The sequence below is a fragment of the Peromyscus maniculatus genome, chromosome 7 (genome assembly GCF_049852395.1).
Source record: "Peromyscus maniculatus bairdii isolate BWxNUB_F1_BW_parent chromosome 7, HU_Pman_BW_mat_3.1, whole genome shotgun sequence".
In the NCBI taxonomy this organism is placed as follows: domain Eukaryota; kingdom Metazoa; phylum Chordata; class Mammalia; order Rodentia; family Cricetidae; genus Peromyscus; species Peromyscus maniculatus.
In genome coordinates this window covers 103,874,514-103,889,304 of record NC_134858.1, presented here as the reverse complement: position 1 = coordinate 103,889,304, position 14,791 = coordinate 103,874,514, and the positions used below count along the sequence as shown (strand labels likewise).

The 14,791-nt window shown below is 45.3% G+C and overlaps 1 protein-coding gene across 1 annotated transcript in view; it reads left to right on the top strand.

Moving 5' to 3' along the window:
* Col6a5 (collagen type VI alpha 5 chain) overlaps positions 1 to 14,791 on the top strand; it is a 122,786-nt gene that overhangs the window by 43,922 nt on the left and 64,073 nt on the right. The window contains exons 9-17 of the mRNA XM_042281552.2: positions 908 to 1,248; positions 1,357 to 1,438; positions 4,386 to 4,528; positions 7,193 to 7,285; positions 9,668 to 9,721; positions 12,339 to 12,410; positions 12,705 to 12,731; positions 12,840 to 12,884; positions 12,974 to 13,027. Coding sequence (XP_042137486.2) covers positions 908 to 1,248; positions 1,357 to 1,438; positions 4,386 to 4,528; positions 7,193 to 7,285; positions 9,668 to 9,721; positions 12,339 to 12,410; positions 12,705 to 12,731; positions 12,840 to 12,884; positions 12,974 to 13,027 — 911 coding nt within the window. The remainder of the gene's footprint in view (positions 1 to 907; positions 1,249 to 1,356; positions 1,439 to 4,385; positions 4,529 to 7,192; positions 7,286 to 9,667; positions 9,722 to 12,338; positions 12,411 to 12,704; positions 12,732 to 12,839; positions 12,885 to 12,973; positions 13,028 to 14,791) is intronic.

The following is a 14,791-nucleotide window of genomic DNA, read 5'->3' as shown; positions in this document are numbered from 1 at the left end:
CTGTGTGGACTTTGTGCATGGGCACTAACTCCCTGCTACTGCCATCTTCAGAGCTGTGATGCTGGAGGCTGCATGTGTCAGTCTCTCCAAGGGCTCCAGATCTCTTCTGTCCTGTTTGGGTGCTTGCGTGGAGGCAAGTGACAGAGGAAGGAAGGGCCCTGGGTCTGGAATTAAAAAGCCAGACTTTTAACCCTGGAATAGTGCCACAACATTTATGAATCACTGTCCCTAAGCCTGCAAAAGAAGAGACAGCAAGGCTCAGAGGGGATCCTGCATGCAACTTGCTCGTTCTGTCTAGCTGGAGTAACTTGTTAAATTAGTTGACAGTGCTTACAAACTGGAGACTTTGCACTAAAAATACAGATTCAGGCTTTACTTCAGAAAATGGAGTCAACACCGTGGGGCCCCATTCACTACTTGACCCTCTCAGCTGTTGCTGGCTGTGAACAGGCATGGGGTTCAGTCTGGCCTCCAGGCAACTGTCTTCACTCCCTGGCCATTTGACTTCTGTGCATTATCCACCTGGCCTTTGCAAAACTTTGCATTTATGACTGTTAGAACTAGAATAATCTCCAGGACAGTTCAAATGTTTAGCATGCTATGATTGCATGAATCAGAATATGTCGTCATTAAAAGCAGGGAAATTCACCCACACATATAAAGTTTCTAGCAATGAGCCTAAACCATGATTTGAACTTCAAATAACTACTGGAACTTGTTGCATATGAAAGGGGACAGAGGTAGGACCTGTGTTCTTTATTGGTAGAGTAGCCAGTACCTTCGTGTTTGAACATACTCTGGTTACTAGACACCCCCTGGACTCCAGCTCTGGAGCATGACAGAATCTTTTCTCTTCCATCCTCATGCCTGTTTGCTAATTAACCTGTCCTTGTTTTTTTGTCACCAGATTGCTTTGTGGACGTAGTGATCGGGTTTGACATTTCCACCCACCATGAGGGCCAGCCTTTGTTCCAGGGCCATCCCCGCTTAGAATCATACCTCCCAAACATCTTAGAGGACATCACCTCTATCAGAGGGGTGAGCTGTGGAGCAGGTGCAGAGGCACAGGTGAGCCTGGCCTTTAAGGTGAACAATGACCAAGAGTTCCCCGCCAAGTTCCAAATCTACCAGAAAGCAGTGTTTGACAACTTGCTGCAAGCCACCGTCCGTGGGCCAACTCACCTGAACGCACAGCTCTTGCAGTCACTGTGGGACGTGTTTGAGGAGAAATCTGCATCCAGGGGCCAGGTATTCTCACTGTAGTCTACTTCCCATTCCACACCCTGCATCGGTTCCTCCTTTCCCAGGTGTATCTCTGGTTTTGCCATCACCCTCTTTTCTTCTCTCTTTCTGTAGGTGATGCTTATCTTCTCAGATGGTCTCCAGGGCGAGAGCATCACCACGCTGGAACAACAGTCAGACAGGCTCAGAGAAGCAGGTATTGAGTTGAAAATGCAAACAGTGGAGAAGGAGCGTGTGAACAGGTTTCTGCCACATGTGTTCTAGGTCTTGCGATCTGTGTAGCCATTTGCAGAAGATGTTGTTGGTAGCTTGTGCAAAGTCCTTTGATTAGTCCCCGTTTTTCTTCCCTTAATGATTCGATGCTATAGCCAAGCACTTACACCTGCGACCTTCTACAGATACACCCTTGGCTAACCCCTGAGGCATGGACTGAGGGTAGTTTGCTGATATGAAGTAGTTAAGTAAGGAGAAATTTGTTTTGGCTCGTGTTTGGGGATATACAGTCCATCATGATGGGGAAGGCATTGTGGAGGCAGCTTCATGGTGGCAGATGCTTGCTCATATCTCAACAGAATAGGAAGCAAAGAAAAGATTCTGGAGATCAACTGGTTTTCTATTTTTTCTCCAGGACTCCAGTCCATGGGTTAGAATGGCTTGTATTCAGGGTAGGTCTTCTCTCCAACTAGAACCATTCTTGTGGACATACTGGTGTTTATTAATCTAGTCAGCTGACAACGAAGAGTAGCCATTGCAGGTGGGGTTAGGCCAAGTCCCGTCGCAGTGAATGTGGCTCTCAATGATGTAGGCATGCACAAGTCCAGTGCTCTTGCCCCAGGTAGGTCAACTCTGGCACAATTACCACTTCAGAGTCTCTCCTGACTCAGCTCAAGCTGAGTCTTTGCTGAGATAAAACCCTGCTCACAGCTTCCCTTCCCTTTCTCTTAGCTGGTTTTCTTTCTCAGTAGCACACACACACACACACACATTTCCCCCTCTCTGATTCTGCTTCCAGGGTGTCTAACTGAAGACGTCTTTCACTGTTTCTGGATGTCCATGTGAAAGGTATCAGTGTGGGTTAGCCTAGGCACTCCTCACCCTACATCTGTATCCACTAGTTTTGGACTGAGCCTGAGGTGAGATGGAGAAGATGAGATGAATCTTCAGAAAGAAAAAAGTCCATTAACTGTCAAATAGGACACATCTTCTAAAACTGCCGTGAAGGAGCCCCAGACTGGCTTTTGAGATTCGTTGCTGGACGGTGCCATCTTTCTTGTTTCCTTCAGCTCCTTCTATGGTCCTTGGTTGTGTATCAACTTCCTTGCTATGACAGCCGAGACTGCAAAATCCTGCCCCTGCCCTGGCTCCAGCCTGAGCTCACTCCTCATGCTTGATGTCCGACACACAGAACTTCCTTCTTCAAGGTGTTGACACTCTTGTTCCTTCCGGTCTTCATTAGACCTCTGCACACCTCCCCCCATTCTCAGTCCTCTGTTCTTCCATCCCTGGTTCTTTCCTTTAACCAACTTCTGTTCCTCTTCAGAGTCAGCTTAGCTACTAGTTTCTCTAAGAACCTTCTGTATTCCCCTGAGACTGTCCTCCCCACAGTCCCTTGAGACTGTCAGGAGCATTACCTCAAGCAAGGCTTTCATTGCTGCCCAATGGTCTCTCCCATGAGACTCTGTCCATCTTGTCCATCAGACCATGAACTATGACACAGGAAGAAATGTGCCTGACCCAAGCATCTTGTCATCCTGGTACAACAATTGGTACACAACAAGCTCCTAAGAAATAAACGCTTGCTTAATGACAAGATAGACGAGTCAACCAGCTAGTGGATGAATTAATGAATCAGTGAATGAGTGAATGAAATAATACATTCATCTGAGATAGGACTCACCCAGACTCTGGGTTCCTGCAGGATAACTGTTGTTAATATGTATTCCAAAGCCGGGTGGTGGTGGTGCATGCCTTTAATCCCAGCACTCGGGAGGCAGAGACAGGCTGATCTCTGTGAGTTTGAGGCTAGCCTGGTCTGTAGAGTGAGATCCAGGACAGGCACCAAAACTACACAGAGAAACCCTGTCTCAAAAAACAAAAAAAAAAATGTATTTTAGAAAATTCAAAACCCCACTCCAAAGATAAACAATGCATTTCTTAGAAATCACATTTGAATGCCCAAGAGTTGCATCAGAATGGGTGTGAGCTGTTGAGCACTACTTTCTGTTGGTGTTTTCTTTTTTTCTTTTCTTTTTTTTTTTTTTTTGAGACAGGGTTTCTCTGTGTAGCTTTGCGCCTTTCCTGGAACTCACTTTGTAGACCAGGCTGGCCTCGAACTCACAGAGTTCCTCCTGCCTCTGCCTCCCGAGTGCTGGGATTAAAGGCGTGTGCCACCACCACCCAGCAGTGTTTCCTATAGCTGGATTCTTTACTCTACAGGGAGACTTATTCTTACTTATGAATGCCTGGTCTTAACTTGGCTTGTTTCTACCCAGCTTTTCTTAACTTACATTATCCTGTTTCTCTTTAACTACATTTGGCCTCTGGGCTTTTTACTTTTCTTTATTCTATATATCTTTCTTTCCTTCTTACTCTGTGGCTGGCCCCTGGCATCTCCCTCTCCTTCTCCTTTTCTTGCTCCTTGCTCTCATTTCAGATTACTCCTCTTATTTATTCTCTGCCCACCAGCCCCACCCACTCTTCTCTCCTGCCTCGCTATTGACTGTTCAGCTCTTTATTAGACCAATCAGGCCTTTAACCAGGAAAAGTAACACAGCTTTACAGAGTTAAATAAATGCAACATAAAAGAATGCAACACAACTTCGCATCATTAAACACATATTCCACAGCATAAATCAACATAACACATCTTAAACTAATATTCCACAACATTTTCAGCTGATTTGTCAATAGTTTCTCTGAGATGTTTTTCCTTGGGGGAATTTCATGCTAAAGCCAGAGACCAGTGTCTAATGTGTTTTCAGAAATGCAGGTGAGTCTGTTGTTGTGTGTTTGTATGTTGAGAATCCTGCTTCCTCTGATGTTTACCTTTTCTGTTTTCTGGTTCTTTGAATGGCATTTGCAGAGTGGAATTTCTTTTGTTGGATGAACCCTTTGGTTTCACCTGTGCTATTTTTATTAAATAGGACTTGATGCTCTGTTGGTGGTGTCCCTTAATGCATTAGCTCAGGATGAGTTTTCCAGCTTTGAATTTGGAAAAGGATTTGACTACAGGACTCACCTGACCATTGGAATGACAGACCTGGGCAAGAAGCTTTCACAGTATCTGGTGAGTTGTCAATTATCTCAAGTGCCACAAGGACCAAATTGGAATGCTGGTGTTTCCAAAGACTGGGGCTATTTGTGTCATTAAGTTAAAGACATGGCATTTAGGATGTTAAAACATGCAAAAGACCATAACATCAATCACAGTTTCCCCAGTGTTGTCCAGCATTGTAACTGACATGTCTTTGGTTATTAGTAAAACTAAATTGTTGTTTTTTTAAATATTTGAGTTTTATTATTATGGTTAAATGCAATATTTATCATTGCAACAATCTGAAGTATGTAGTATATGGTTGTATTAGTTACTTGTCTAACAAAAGTACCGTAAGGCCTGAAGGGTTTGCTTGGGCTTGCAGTTGGAGGATACAGCCCATCGTGGTGGAGAAATCAGGCAGCAGGAGCTTGAGGCAGCTGGTCACACCGCATCTGTAGCCAGGAAGCAGAGGGTGGATGCTGCTCTTATTCAATTCCTCCTTTTTATCCAGCCTGTGGAATGGTGTGCAGCAGCCTATGTTCAGTGTGGGTCTTGCCACTATAGGCAGAGTTTTCTTTCCCATCCAGCAGTTCCCAAATGCTGGGAACTGGAGACCAACATGGAGACTCAATATTAATTACAAATAATTGGCAGATAGCTCAGGCTTATTACTAACTAACTCTTACAACTTATATTAACCCATTTATATTAATCTACATTCTGTCATGTGGCATTACCTCTCTTTCATCTTGCACTTCCTGGCCATTCCTCTAACTCTGCCCTTCTTCCCAGTGTCCTTAGTCTGGTTTTCCCACCTAACCTTATCTTGTCCAGCTATTGGCCAGTCAGCTTCTTTATTAAACCAATCACAGCATAATTTACACAGTGTACAGAAAGATTATTCCACAGCGTCCCACCTCAATTAACCTAATCTAGAGAATCCCTCAGACATGCCAGAGGTTTGTTTCCATGGTGATGATAAATCTTATCAAGTTGACAGTCAAGGTTGACCACCACACTAGCTAATGTGCACATTGCTGTCCAGTAGACCTCTAGAAAGTTTTCATTTTATGAGACTGAAACTCTGTAAACCTTCAACTGGCAATATGACCTCTGTGTTGCTACCCTTGAAGAGCCTGAAACCTCTAATTCAACTTCCTCTACCTAAAAGTTTTTATACTTAAGATTCATTACATTGGCATCATGCAGTGTGTGTCTGTTTGTGACTGGCTTAGTGTAATGTCCTCAAGGCTCATCCACATGGTAGCATGTGACAGTATTCCCTTCTTTGCTGTACTACCTTTATCCAGTCATCTCTGAACTGACATTTAAGGTCATTTCTACCTCTTAGCATGAATAATACTGTGCTTAACATGTAATACTTATCATGAATAACACTGCGATAAACACACATGAGCAAACATCTCTTCAAGATCCTATATCCAGTTCTTTCGTGTATGTACCCACAAATGGGATTATGGAATATGATAATTCTGCTTTTAGTGTTTTGAGGAACACATCTATTGTTTTCCATGCCATTCAAGTTCTGTTTTCTCCACATCTTCCTGGACACTTGATGTGTTTAGTTTCCTCCTATGTTAGTCAGGGTTTTTAATTGCTGTGAAGAGACACCATGGCCATGGCAACTCTTATAAGGAAAACATTTAATTGAGGGATCTCACTTACCATTTCAGAGCTTCAGTCCATTATCAGCATGGAGTGGAGCATGATGGGGACCATAGCTGAGCTGAGTCCTTCCATCTTCATAGACAGGCAACAGAGTCGACTGACTCACTGGGCGGTACCCTGAGCATAAAGAAACCTCGAAGCCTACTGCCACAGTGACACACTTCCTCTAACAAGGCCACACCCATTCCAACAAAGCCACATCTCCTAATAGTGTCACTCCTTATGAGCTTATGGGGGCCAAATACAAACTACCACACCTCCCTTCTTTCCTTCATTCTTCCCCTTTTCCTTCCTGTTCCCTTCCCCCATTCCCTCACTCCTTCCTTTCTTGGGTAGTAGCCATCCTACTATATATGAGGTAATATAACATTAAAGACTTTTATCCATCCATCCGTCTATCTATCTATCTATCTATCTATCTATCTATCTATCTATCTGAGACAGAATCTCACTGTATGCATCGCTGACTGACCTGGAATGTTCTATGTAGATCAGGCTGGCCTCAATTCGGAGTGATCTGCCTGCTTTTGACACCTGAGCTTCTTGCAGCACTAAGGTTTCGATTTGCATTCAAAACATATTTTTTTCTGTCCTTCCATTTATTGTCATATTGCTGAATGAATGTAAAGGGAATCAAAAGTTCAACCAGCCCCTAATGTTATTAAAAAGCTCCGAAAAATTTATACAATAGACATTCCGAGAGATTGTCACCTATGAATCAATGTCTCAAGTCAGCTTGGCTTGTGGCCATGTATGCGCTTGGTGCCCTTTCTATTAATTGAGGTTGTTTCCTTTTGAGAGGGGAGACTGCCCACACAATTTGTTGGTCTGGTGCCCTTTCTGTAGTTCAAGTCATAAAGCTCTTTTATTGCTTGCCTCCCCACCAAAGGCAGAGCCTGGGCTTGCAGATGGTTTATGATGTGTCTGAATAGGGTTCTTATGTAAGAAAATCCCTGATGGTTGTCGCTCACCTCCCCTTGGTATTTTTTCCCTCTGTCTCTCTAGGGAAACATCGCAGAGAGGGCTTGTTGCTGCACATTTTGCAAATGTCCGGGGATTCCAGGACCTCATGGAACCCGGGGACTCCAAGCCTCAAAGGTGCCATTTGATTGTGATCCTGTTTTCTCTTACATGCCTTGCTTTGTCGTGAGTGAGGCTGAAGTTGAATAGTTGAATTTGCAACCTTTGCTCCATATAATGTAATTGCCTTGGGCATCTTGTGTAACTTCCACAGCATAGGAGCAGGTTCAGAAGGGCTCACTTCTGACACTGTCACCGAGAACAGCTCCCCTTCTCTTCTGTATCCCTAGTGAGGTTACTTTTGGGTTTTCAATTTACACTTTCTAAATCTGCTTTAGATGGTCTGAAAGGTGTTAAAATAATGGAGAGAGTTGTTGTTTTTCAACAATAAATGAGATCGAGCCGAAAAATAAAAGAACAAATTACAGAAGATCAATTATACAACAATAGAATGGGAAATACATCATGGCATTTTCAATGACAGACTGCATCAATGCAAACAAATGAACTACATTCATTAAAAAACATGAATGAATTTTTACCCACATAGTAATGACCAGAAAAAGCAGACAAGACAAAGCAGGAGACTATATAGATAGGATTCCATTGATTAAAACAAAGCTGTACTGTCTGTGAATGCAAGCAGTGAGGTATCTTTAAAGTCCAGGAAGTATTATCCTAAGTGTTAACAGTGCACTCCTGAGGAGGGCTGAGTAGTGAATTCTGGGTGAATGTGATGGGGTGGCCCAGTGTCTGGGACTGGCAATGTTCCAGTCCTTGGCCCTAGTTGATAACTGCACAAATGTCATATAATTACTGCACAAAGCTCACTTTGTAACATTTAAACTGTGCATTTATATTGTATTAATTTTATATGCATTTGCACATGGACTTTAAGTATAATGGTAAAAGGACTTTTTTTTGTGATAAATGTATTTATTTTTATCTTAACAATTTTACACTGTATTATCTTCCCTGAGTATTTCAAAAGGGCTTAAGTTAATTATTTGGGGGTGGGCATGACTGTGTCATGGTGCACCTGTGGAGGTCAGAGGACAGCTTGCAGGAGTCAGCTTTCTCCTTCCACTCTGTGAGTTCTGGGATCGAACAGAGGGCATCAGGTTGGGCAGCAAATATGTTCACCCACTGAGTCTCCTCTTCAGTTGCCAACAGATTGATTATAATATTTGCTGATGGTTTCTGCTTTGTCTCTCACTGTTGAAGGATAACTTATAGAACGTTTTTGCTGAATTGTGATATTCCATTTATTGAACTCTCTCCTTGCATGTCGATAGCATTGTGCTCCAGGGGCCCAGCAAGGATCTGTGTTAGATGGCGGGGAAAGCAACCCTCAGTGAGATCTTAGTTACAAGTCAAGTCACGAAGCAGAAGCAGCTAAACTATGGCTCAGAGAAAAGTGACTTTGTTTAAACATTGCTCTTGGAAAAGCAGAAGTCGAATAGGCCCTTTGTAAGTGTTTTTGATTTGTCAATGATGGAGCTGGAGAGATGGCTCAAGGCTTGCCAGAGTACCTGAGTTCAAATCCCAGCACCCATATCAAGATGCTAACAACAGTCTGTAACTCCAGCTCCAAGGGATCATGTGCCCTCCTCTGGACTTCACATGCACCTGCATTCATGTACACACACACACACACACACACACACACACACACACACACACACACACACACACATACACACACACAGAGTCTTACAGTTACTATTGCTGTGATGAAACATCATGATGAAAAGCAACTTGGTGAGGAAAGGGTTTTTTTGGCTTATGCTTCCATATCACTATTCATCACTGAAGGAAGTCAGGGCAGGAACTCAAACAGGGCAGGAACCTGGAGGCAGGAGCTGATGCAGAGGCCATGGAAGAATGCTGCTTACTGGATTGCTTCTCGTGGCTTGCTTAGCCTGCTTTCTTATAAAACTCAGGACCACCAGCCCAGGGTGGCACCAGCCCAGTAGGCCATCAGTTCCTTTCCTTATCAATTGTTAGTTAAGAAAGTGCCCTCTAGGCTTGCCTACAACCCAGTCTTACAGAGGCATTTTCTCAATTGAGACTCTCTCCTCTCCAAAGATTCCAGCTTGTGTCAACTTGACATAAATCCAGCCAGCACATACATATAGTTAAGATAGAAAAAATACATATTAAAAATGGTAGTCACAGCTTCCTGTAAACCCTTCAGATATGGGAGTGTCCCCTCATCCACAAGAGGGTTCCCAGGATCAGTCTCCTGTGTCACTAGGAAGATGTCCTTCTGCAAAGGGGCTTCAGAGATGAGTCCAAGGAAAAAGTCAGCTGCAGGAGTTGGATTCTCCCTATCTCATGGCTTTATTGGCACAAGGTCCACCCAACAGTCAAAGGCAGGGCCTGGATAGGAATGCCTAATGACTTCATTAGTTGAACTGATGGGGGATGGTTAAATGTGCCTCTCTCTTTGCCTCCTAGGGTTCTTCAGGCCTGAAAGGAGGCAGAGGATACAGAGGAGAGGATGGAGACCCTGTAAGTTAGAACTTCCTCCCTCATACATGCACTTGCTGATTTTCTTCATCGTGAAAACACTCATGGGGTAGAGGACGCTTGTGTGTGTTACTCTGTGGAGGAAAGGGCTGCTTTTCTTTTTCCTTCACTAACTCCAAGCTGTGGACATCAGCGGCTCCTGTGCCAGGGACTGCTGCGGTGGTGTTGTTTGGTTTTTAAATCAGTGTTGGGGGTCTGGAATTCTCAGTGTCTCTAAGCAGGTTGTAGCAGCTAGGCAGCTCCTTTTAGGCACAGTGCTCCATTCATGGCTCTAGGCCAGAGCTGGAGCATGGTTCTTTCATGAGAGGGAGTGGGCAAGACTACCCCAGAGCATGACTTCATGATTAAATGCTGCCCAGACGTTTGGAAGCCTCAATATTTGACTCTGGAACCAGCACCCTCGCTTGGCCCATCACCCTTATAGTAGAAGTTGGAGGGACTGGAGCCCCTTGGGCGGCTTCTGTAGGCATGGAGAGTGTTCAGTCCATAATGTTTATAATGCTTAAAGGCTTCAACTCTGGAATGAGACTTCCAAGGAGTGACCTATGAGTGAGACCTTGACCAGGATATTTTAACTTCTTGATAATTCTTCTAGGACCCAAGGCTGACTTGCTTATTTAAAAGGACCACTAAGGGAGTGTACTAAGCAGCTCACTTTGTACCCTTACTGGGGTCCAAACACTACCAGGCCTGTGTAAGCATGCTCTTGTGTGGGGTGAGTCACCCCTCTGCCTTGCTGAGGGCCTGTAGCTGGCTGAAAGCTCAGGCCATGGGAAATTGTGAGGTCTAAGGTTCTCTTAGGCACCAGTGAGCATGGGCAGCACCTTGGGCCTGTAGGGCCCGATCTTCAGAGACAGGGAAAGGAGGCTTGCAAGTCCCCTCCCTCACAGGGAAGCTGAGGTAGCAGTTTTTCTTGTTCTTTTGAAAAGACACCGGACAAAAGCATCTTAAGAGAGGAAGGTTTGTGTTGGCTGATGATACGAGGGAGTGGTCTGGAGTGGTTCATCACGGTGTGTAAACTGCGGGGCGGGAGCCCGAGACATCTGGTTGCATTGTGTCCAGGGTCAGCAAGTAGAGAGGGCTGAGTGCCCAGCTCAGGCCCTTCCTCTCCAAATGCCTCTTCTCCAGATAGCCCCCCTCTCTAGATAGCCCCTTTCCAGACAGCCTCCCTCCAGATAGCCCCTCTTCAGACAGTCCCCTCTCCAGATAGCCCCCTCTCCAGATAGCCCCCTCTCCAGATAGCCCCCTCTCTAGACAGCCCCTCTCCAGACAGCCCCTCTTCAGACAGTCCCCTCTCCAGATAGCCCCTCTCCAGATAGCCTCCCTCCAGATAGCTTTTTCCCCTTTAGATGATCCCTTTTTCCTTTTTATGTAGTCCAGGACCCAAGCCCATGGAATGGTACAACCTACATTTATTTATTTATTTTCTTCAATTACCCTAATCAAGACTGTCCCTTACAGGCATACCTAGAAGATGACTTAATCTACATAATTCCTCACACAATGGTCCCAGAAACAGTAGGGCCCCACACTCAAGAAGGGCATGATGATTTTCTCCTCACGCATTTAACTCTGGCTGTTGGCTGTTTCTAAATATTTCTTGGGAGAGTCAGGTTTGACAAGACATGTTGACCTGGAATGCTTTTCCTCTGTGGACAGTCTGACTTTGGACAGACCTTTATTGTGAAGAACAGCTTTTATTGTGTGTGTGTGTGTGTGTGTGTGTGTGTGTGTGTGTGTGTACATATGGAAGCCAGAGGTCAACCTCAGCTGTTGTTTCTCAGGAGCGATCCACTTGTTTTTTTTTTTTTTTTTTTTTTTTAAAGACAGGGTCTCTCATTGACCTAGAGTTCGCTGACTTGGATAAGGCTGACCAGCCCTCAAGAGCTGCAGGGTTCCACCTGTCCCCCAACCCCCACCCCAGAGCTGGACTTAAACACATATGACCATTCCTGGATTTTTAAAATGTGGATTCTGGGATCAAACTCAGATTCCACTCTCACTCAGAAAGCACATTCCCAACTGATCTCCCTCCAGCCCCAAGGACAAGCTCTTCTGCCTTTGTGCTCTGTTCTGGCAGTCATGCGTCTTCCCACCTGTTTCTGCCCAGCTCTAGCCCTGGGCACTGAATGGCTCTTCTGTGTCAGCAGGGCTGACTTCCCCAGGGTGGCATCAGGGCCCTGGGCATGATATCGTGGGATCACTGAGCAATTAGTCCTGTAGCTAGGAGGCAAAGTGACCTCACTCTCTGATGGGGGAGTAAAGTGACTGAGTGCACATTCAACCCATTTGTGACTTGTGAGGGAACCCTAAGGCTGACAGGGAAACTGTGTGAGCATAGGGGCCGTGTAAAGGGGAGGGGGACTCTGGCGGGGGAGGGAGTCTCGAGATTGCTGAAGGCTGACAGGGAAAGTGTGTGAACATGGGGGGGGGCAGGTTGGGAGGTGGGGGGGGGGAGAGGGAGTCCAGGGGCTGCAAAGGAGGAATTGCTTTGCCTAAAATTGGGGTACCACAAGCTATAGCTCAGGGCTCCCAAAGCAAACTGCTCACAGCTTCCTGCAAAAGTATCACTTTGGAGACATGTCTGGATTCATTTCAGGGAAGACGAGGAGAAATTGGACCTCAAGGAGATAGAGGGATCATCGGGTGTCCGGGGACTCGAGGCCAGAAGGTAAGCTTCCCCTAGCTCATTGTGCTCACTCCCCTGTGACACCTTCCTGCCCCTGTGACACCTTCCCGTGTCCTCTGTCTCATCACCTCTTTTCCCCATTTCACATACTAGTTCCTCTGTCTGCAGATGAGCCTTGAACATAGTTCTACCCATGACCTTTATATGGGTGTGTAGCCAGAAGCAATTCAGAGATAAAGTGAGACCATGCTTTTGAGGGAGGCCCCTCCCTGCTGCAGAATTAGAATCCCCGTTCTGCCCTTGACCCCGCAGTGATGGACGTTTAATCTTTTACAGGGAGTGAAAGGATTTGCTGGAGCTCAGGTACTGTATTTGCTTCCCAGTCAAGTTTGATCTCCGAACAAGTAGGTCAGAGGCTCCCTGATTGCTTCAGTTACCAGCCGTACCTGACTGCTGTCTCTTGTCCCTCAGGGAGAACACGGAGAACATGGGCTTGATGGACTGGATGGAGAAGATGTAAGCCATCTGTCTCCTCTTTTTGAGTTATCGTGAAGCCATTATGAGGTTGATTCTTCTAAATGAGGTTCTGTTCTATGTTTGTTTAGGGATTTTATGGACTTCGTGGGGTGAAGGGAGAAAAAGGTGACCTTGGCTCTCAGGTAACTCTTTCTGGTAATCAAGTAGTCCCCGGTGACAGATCCATCCCTGTTTGCTGTGCTTGCAGTTAGGGATAAGATTGACAGCTGACGTCACCACAGTTTCATTACCTTTCTTCTGGTCAAATGCCTGATGCCTCCCGGATACCCAGAAAGCAACTTAAGGGAGAGAGAGCATTTATTTCCACTTACAGTTCAGGGGAATGCAGTCTGTTTTGATGAGGAATGCATGGGGGCTGGGGAGTCTTGGTCCACGGTACTGGCCAGGAAACAGAGAAGGGGGATGGCCAGCACTCAGCCCTTCCTTCCTGCCTCCTTTTGATTCAGTCAAGGACCTCATCCCATGGGATGGTGCAGCTTTGGGATTGGGGGAAACCCTCACAGACATACCCAAAGGTGTGTCTCATTAGTGTCCTGAGTGTTTCTTAAACTCAAATTGATAAAACTAACCATCCCAATCATGCAAGGAAAGCCTATGGCCAACAAACAGACACCACTCTTTGGTTTGGGACACACAGACTACTGTATTAGCTCCTTCTCTGTTGCTGTGACAAAATTCCTTGACCAAAAGCAACTTAAGAAAGGCTTTGTTTTAGCTTATGGTTCCAAAGGGACAGAGTCCTTGTGTTGGGGAAGATGTGGCCTGGCAGCCGGAGCAGGAAACTGGCTGATCAAATTGTATCCGCGTATAGGAATGAGAGAGTGAATAGGAACTAGGGTGAGACTATAAACTCTCAAGGCCAGGCTCCAGTGAAGTGTCCTCCAGCAAGGCTCCACTTCCTAAAGGTTCCATAACCTCCCCTAACAGCCCCACCAACAGGAATAGGGGCAAGAGCTCACATATGTGAGCCTCTGAGTCACTGAGTTTCTCATTCAAACCACCATAACTACTATGGAATATTCAAGAATTTCCAGCTAGAAAAACTCACTGTGTGAGGTCTTTCTGTGGTTACATTTTCCAGAAGTCTGTAAATGAGTATGTTTGGCCATTATTAACCTTTGTTCTCTTTCCTGACATCAAAAACAAAAAGAATGAAAAAGTTGATTTAGGGGCCTTGGAGTTATAAATCATAGTGAAATATTTTGCTTATTATAAATTCATCCCAACAGATCTACTTATTTATTTATCAAATATTTTTGAACATCTGTAACATACCAGATACTGAATTATTTGTCAAGGAGTCAGAGATTGGAGTGGACCACTGTAATCCTTGTCTTCAAGGATTCCATGGTACCCAGAAATATCTGGGGCCACTTGGGGTCCTTCTGACTCCCAGTCAGCTTAGAGGTGGGGGTGTCCAGGGAGTCTTCTTGAAACCAGAAATGAATTGCAGTTAGCAAGGTGCAGATGTGGAAGAAGAACATTCTAGACAGAGGGTAAGCAAGCACCTGAAACAGGGATCCGCTGGCAGTTGCTCTTCCTGGAAGGAGCAGAGCTCAGGTGGAGGAAGATGGATTTTAATAAAAGGCGAGGAGAGCTACAATGAGCCATTAGGCTGTGTGTGTGTGTGTGTGTGTGTGTGTGTGTGTGTGTGTGTGTGCACATGCATGTGTGCATGTGGCTTGGGAAGGGTTTAAGGGGAAGGCAACCAAATTCATGTTTTAGAAATATTATTGGAAGTAGTGCAGGGACTGTTGGAGTTGACATGAATATAAGGAAGGGTGAGGGGTGGGTCCATAGTAATCGAAGTGAGATGGGAGGAAGCCTTCAAGTAAAGCAGTCACAAAGAGCAGACACAGGACATATTAAGGGTATGCAGGGCCCAG